At 36.3% G+C, this 6839-nt stretch overlaps 1 protein-coding gene across 1 annotated transcript in view; it reads right to left on the bottom strand.

Moving 5' to 3' along the window:
* Window positions 1-6: 6 nt before the first annotated feature.
* LOC106875038 (spermine oxidase) overlaps window positions 7-6839 on the bottom strand; it is a 40570-nt gene continuing 33737 nt past the window's right edge. The window contains exons 3-5 of the mRNA XM_014922994.2: window positions 3355-3481; window positions 2616-2733; window positions 7-2068 (exon numbers count right to left, since the gene is read on the bottom strand). Of these exons, the coding sequence (XP_014778480.1) occupies window positions 1871-2068; window positions 2616-2733; window positions 3355-3481 (443 nt within the window). The 3' untranslated portion in view covers window positions 7-1870. The remainder of the gene's footprint in view (window positions 2069-2615; window positions 2734-3354; window positions 3482-6839) is intronic.

The raw sequence follows: 6839 nt of genomic DNA, 5'->3' as shown, positions 1-6839 counted from the left end.
TAAAAAAAAAAAAAATCAACAAAACAAAAACCAAAAAGACCCACACATGTAAAGGTAGATATGAACTTAACAGCCACAAGTGGAAAAACCTAGTATTATTGCAATTACTAAGCCAAGTTACACCTGTACATTTTTGGCCTTAATACTAGCAAGAAAAGAGGAAAGGAAATTTGTGGTGATGAGGATTTTTAACGAAGGAAATTATGTACTTAAAAAAAAAAAAAAAATAGAAAGAAGTCGAGGATGTTATGTCTGACATTTTAAATAATAAAAATGCACCCAAATTTATATATATATATATATATATATATATACATATATTTTGTAAAAACACACAAGAGAGAGATATATGCATACAGCCTACAAGTGCTTTAAGCTTGAGACCCAACAAATGTGCTATACAGCAGCACTCATACATACATACACACACAGCTTTCAAAAATGTAAATGAAATGTGCACATTTAGACATGCAGCTGCATTTATGACTGCATACGCAGTCATTATTATAATGTAGATATGCTTCAACATATACGAGTGAATGCACACACACACACACACACACACACACTTCTGACTATGTAGAAATGTAGCATGCAAATCTACAAGAATATATATATATATTTTGTTTTAGATAAATACAGAAAATATTTACATATATATCTATATGTATATACACATACATTAAGCTAGAATTGATTGAAGAATATTATTTGTGAATACATTAAGACAAAGAGAAGACACAAGAAAAAGTCATACAGCACTCGTTTCTCTCATTGTGTCCCCACCAAGTCCCTATCAGTTAAGTATAGAAACACACACACACACACACACATACACACACAGTTGTGTTAAACCCCAGGCCTGTCCTAAGTGATCAAATCTCAGATCAAAGGCATTTACAGCTATGACTATCCTGTACATCTAGGACTACATTATCCAACGAGTCTCCATTCCCTTTCAAGACAGGATATATATATATATATATATATATATATATATATAAGGGAGATTTAAATGCTATGTCTAACACATCAAGTGTAGTTGTGGTGACTCCCTCATTGGCATCTGTACAGGAGTTTGTTGGTAGAAATATTGGCATGTATTAAACTGAGTGTTGAAAGAAAACATCTAAGAATCAGTATTTAAAAAAAAAAAATGCAGCTATGAGTCTCTATCCATGACAAATGTTTTATTGTATACACATGCACACATACTTATGAATATAAATACCTGCATATTTTAATTGTACCTAATTACCTAAACGCATCTGAGAGCTAATCACAACAGATGCATACAGACATTCAATAACCTATCAATGATTTTGACCAATTAAATTAATAGATAAGTGAAAATACAATCTCCCTTGCAGTATAATAATCTATACACCTAGTCACATGTGAACTAAGTTGTAGACATGGCATCTATAGGCACACCATAAAAAAAAAAAAAAAAATTACTGCTTCTATACTCGCAAAAATAATTATTGCAGTCATAGAGGGAAACTCATTCTACCCAAACAGACAGAAGTACCCTGATCTGAGGACACGTTCAGGCAGTCTGTATGTCAGAATGAGCAATACACGAGGCAACATTAATCGGAGAATTTAAATTCCACTTGCTCCTCAGTTGCTTTTTGTTTCACTGTCCTGTCCTGTCTTATTCTGTCTTGTCTCGTCTTGTCCCATCCTGTTCCATCCCCTTGGAGACTTCCTTTCCCTTCTTTGCTGATTGTCACCTTTTTATAAATGGAGGTCTACCCAACCCAGCTGGTGACAACAGGAAAAAAAAATGGCAAAAAAAAAAAAAAAAAAAAAAAAAAAAAAAACTCAGAGAGAGAGAGAGAGAGAGAGAGAGAGGAAGCAATCACTACTACGATGCGACCACAGATGTTGGGCAACAAGCAGCTGTGGAGGATATTGTCGTGTTGGAGGGTGATGAAGATGACGAAGTCGACAAAGTGTACATGTCCTTTATCCTCTCTGCTTCTCTCCAGCCTGTCAACAGGGCTCCATGCGTGGTAGAGTAAAAACACTCATGGGTTGCTTCGCCAGCGAATAACACTTGAGGCTGAAATAGAAAGGGAGAGAAAAAAAAAAAAAAAGACAATTACACACTAGAACAGTTCAAGCAAGAAGATATATAAAGATTTCAACAAGTAGTTGTTTAATTATAGAATGACATTGTAGAGTAGGTATGAGAAGCCAGATATGGCTGGTTTGAACAGGGGTAGAATATTTGGGTCAATGCTAAAAGGTTAAATAATAATAATGATAATAATAATAATAATTATAAAGCAATTAGATAATGTAACCGACATACCCACAAAACATTTAAGATGATCATGGCAAGAATGCATTTTAATCAAAGGTCTGCCTGTTCAGAGCTGACCTGGGGTTAAACAGCTATAATTTTTCCATAAAAAGAAAAAAAAAAAAACTATTGGAAACTAGTAACCAGTTTGTGCAGGTTATGTAAGGAGCAGCATTTTGTGTTTTTAATTATTTCCATTTGTTTTTTTTTTTTGTTTTTTTTGCTACAGTCATTCTCGAATGAACGACCTCGTTAGCTGCACTAGCTCAAGTAAATATTATGGATAGAGGTATTAAAAACTCACGTTGTTACTGTGCAGGCTTTGCAATGGTTCCTGTAAGGTGTAGATATCTTCGATGTGTGAATGGATATGGATGTAGCTATAGGAACCACGAGTGTATGGATTGTTGCCCCATCTTGTACTGAAACGGAAAAAAAAAAAAGCAAAAAACATTCAGTATGAAACCTCTACTCTGCAAAATTTGAAATCATTAAATACTGAAGCTCAGAATATTTGGGTTATAAAATCTGTGGCTATCCCACAATCCTCATTCAGCTATGTCCCTTCATGAAAGGCAAAACAGTCACTTCAGTAGAATAACTAACACTCCGTCGATTGCAAAGAGGAGGGTTCCAGTTATATAGAGACACAACTCATTTTAGCTAGACACGTGGACGGGAGGAACACGAAATAAAATGTCTTGCTCAGGGACACAATGTGCCACCAGAGATTGAACCCATGACTGTGTGCTGAATACCCTAACCATTAAGTAAGTCATGTGCCTCCACAACTTCAGTAAAACATGTAGAAGTGCAGACATGTTGGCAAAGGGCTTTGCTGAAGTTATTGGTCTGAAGTTTCAAAGTTGAATCTTCTTGTGGCTGACTTCCCATTGGAGCTGTATTTTATTTGGTATTAATTTAAATATTAATTTATAAAAACAAATTAAAAATTAGGAAATAAAAACAGCCAATCCTTTAAGCAATCCCACTATTTTATTACATGCAACACACATTCAGATGTAAGAAATGTGTCTACATACCGAATGACTTTGGGCAATGGAATGTTTGGGTTTTGAAGGAACTTGCCAAGAACTTTTGCACAGTCTTTAGCAACTTGTTCTTCTGTTAATGACTCCATATAGAGGGCACTGGAACCACATAGCCAGCCTGAAATAACAAAAGAAATTAAATCTTTAGTGAGTAAACAGAGAAGGAAGAAACATTATAAGGAAAGTGAGAGTTAATGGTATAGCAAGCCAACTGTATGCTTAAACAAAACCCCTTTACACATGCATCATTTAGTGTTCACTTTCTTATGCTTGCATGGGTCAGGCAGAATTGTTTTGAGTCAGATTCTCTACAGCCAGATGCCCTTCCTGTCACCAACACTCACCTGTTTCCAAGCAAAGGTAATATTTCCCCATGACCAAACGTGGTTTTTACGGCAGATTGAAAGTGCACAACCCCACTTGTATGGCAATGACACTCATTTACAACTATCACATGATGTCTAAACAAGGATACACAGACACACACACACACACACACACACACACACACACACACATGCATAGACACGCCTCCTTTCAGTTTCTGTCCATCAAATCCACTCTCACAGATTAGGTCGACCAAAGTGTCACACAGGACTGAACTTGGAACCACGTGGCTGAAAAGCAAGCCATACAGCTATGCATACACGAATGACACAAAAATTTGGTTACAATGTATATTGTAACATTAGTTTCACACTGCTTAACAGCATTAATTACAATGATAACTATAGAACAAAGAGCTTAGTTAAATTTTAGTAGTTTAATTAAAAAAGTCACTTAATTAGTAACAATTGTCAAGTTTTCACATTCCAACAGAAAAGCAAAACTATTTTGTTTGAAATTTCTGAGTAGAGAAATTTTTGTCAATTTATTATAGACCGATAATAATGAAGACAAGTGTCCTTATTATGAAATTAAAAGGTTTGGTTCCAAATTCTGAAAACATTACTGAATATGACAGACACCCAAAGAAGGCAAAAGAATATGACAACTGAAATATGGGACAGTAACAGCCTAAATGGTACAGACATGTGATGATTATGGAAGACAACAATTGGATAAAGAAGTGCTGAGTGGCCAAAGTGGAAAGAACCTGACAGACAAAGACATGGGAAGAAGTGGTGAAGTTCAATCTCAAGAGGTTAGACTGCATTAAGTGGCAAAATGTTACGTTTGAAACTAAACTTGCCCAACTCGAGCAGAGATGGAAAAACAGACATAAAAACATGAAGAAAACAACGATGACAGTTCAGTCCAGGTGAATAAAACTGGTTTTGTTAATTTGCAGAGATGACAAATTCAAAAATATCATACTCAACTAATCCTTGCACTTAGCACAACCTCAGGCTGCTAATGTCACCTTTCAATGACAATTAATGCACTCACCAATGTAAACACAAATTTGTCACGGTTTCTATGTACAATCTACCTCTTCTTTCTAATCTAATATCCATGACTAGATTCTTAAATATTTGAGAAAGCGTTAACAACAACCTTGTTTGGTATAAATCTTCAGGAATTTGTTTTTGCTTTCACCGCTATGTTCATCCACCTCACATGTGTTTGTTCAACAACTTTGTCCAATCCAAGTTTAAAAAAGAAACTCTTCAACAAGTTAATCTGTGTTTAAATATCTCCGATAATCGCCCCTCAAGTTTAAATATTTTCTCCTCTCTACGTGACAAGTGACTGTCATTATGTTTACAGAGGTCAACGGCAGATCGTATGTTACTTGCATACGTCAGCTTAGTTGACGTATGCAAAGAACATGCAGCTGCAACTGACAGTTGCACACTGTTTAAAATAGAACAAGACGATATCACATCAGCTGTCACTCGATTGCCGTAGCAATTGTCATTAAAAGAAAATGTCTAGTTCCAGTCAGATCATATAAGGTGACAGCAAAAAGTGACTTTTCACATAGAATCACAGGTGGAGAGAATGTCAAACGAGATACCACAACATTAATTAACAGCCTCTATTCATAAATCAACAACGTTCATTAATTAACAGTCTTTATTCATACATGAACAACATGACGTTGGGAAAAACATCTTAGGAGTGTTTTGCATATTAAATACAAATGGAGTGAGGTTTGACATAGGTGCAGGCATGGCTGTGTGGTTAAGAAGCTTGCTTTGTAACACAATGTGGTTATGGGTTCAGTCCTACTGCACAGCACCTTGGGCAAGTGTCTATTTATAGCCCCAGGGCAACCAAATGTCTTGTGAGAGAATTTAGTAAATGGAAATTGTGAGGAGGCTCGTTGCACGTGTGTGTGTGCGTGTGCATACACACACACACACACACACGTATATACGGTTTTTGTGTTTGTTCCCCACTACTTGAATAACCAGTCGGTCACTTAGCAGCTCAGCAAAAGATACTAACAGATAAGCACCAGACTTTAAAATATATATATAGCCCGAGGCGAAAGCAGAAGACACTTGCCCAAGGTGCCACACAGTGGGACTGAACCCAGAACCATGTGGTTGGTAAGCAAGCTACTTACCACACAGCCACTCCTGTGCCTACTTGTTAGATTTTAAACAAAACTCATGAAACAAATAACACTGGAGACGTTAACTATATTACATATGCAAGACCCTACACTATTCATGGATACTGTCAAGGATTAGATGGGTCTAAATATCTGCATAATTCTGTTTCATTTGCCCCATTTTATTTCTGAAACCTTTTGAAGTCTGCTCCAGCTAGTCTTTGTAAAAAGGCTTGAAATTAAATTATTCGAGCAGAAAGTCTGTTGTATATAATACCATCTGACTAAAGTATACATGATCATTTAACTATACAGAGCATACCATCATACTATAACACGACACCTCTTTGCTCAACATATTCCTTCTTTTGTGTTTACATGTCAAAATTACTCCAATAATTTGGTTTGCCTGTATCAAATACTTTCACATTAACATTTCATGCTCAACTTGTTCCTCGCTGTTTCTTTTTTTTTTTGTTTGTTTCATGGGTCAAGTTTCATTGCTATATAAAGATAAACATGATATTTTCACATGTCCCCCTGTTGTTCGTCAATTACGATTTGGCAGTGATCAAGTTAAATTCGAAACTTCTATCATCACAAGAATTCCAATGATATAACTGGATCTCAGACGTTCTGACCAACATACACCGCCCTTGGACAAGCAACAATAAACATCTCTTAAGCACTGGAATAATCTAAGAATTGGTAGGTTAAGATGGTTGGTCAGCACCTTTACTTTGTAATATCTTCATAGTATACAGGTGAAAACATACTTAAGTCAGATAATGAAAGAAAAGGTGAAAAAGGTGCAGGAGTGGCTGTGTGGTAAGTAGCTTGCTTACCAACCACATGGTTCCGGGTTCAGTCCCACTGTGTGGCACCTTGGGCAAGGGTCTCCTACTATAGCCTCGGGTTGACCAAAGCCTTGTGAGTGGATTTGGTAGATGGAAACTGAAAAAAGAAAGCCCAC

The sequence above is a fragment of the Octopus bimaculoides genome, chromosome 14 (assembly GCF_001194135.2).
Source record: "Octopus bimaculoides isolate UCB-OBI-ISO-001 chromosome 14, ASM119413v2, whole genome shotgun sequence".
Classification (NCBI taxonomy): domain Eukaryota; kingdom Metazoa; phylum Mollusca; class Cephalopoda; order Octopoda; family Octopodidae; genus Octopus; species Octopus bimaculoides.
This window is presented reverse-complemented; position numbering and strand designations above follow the sequence as displayed.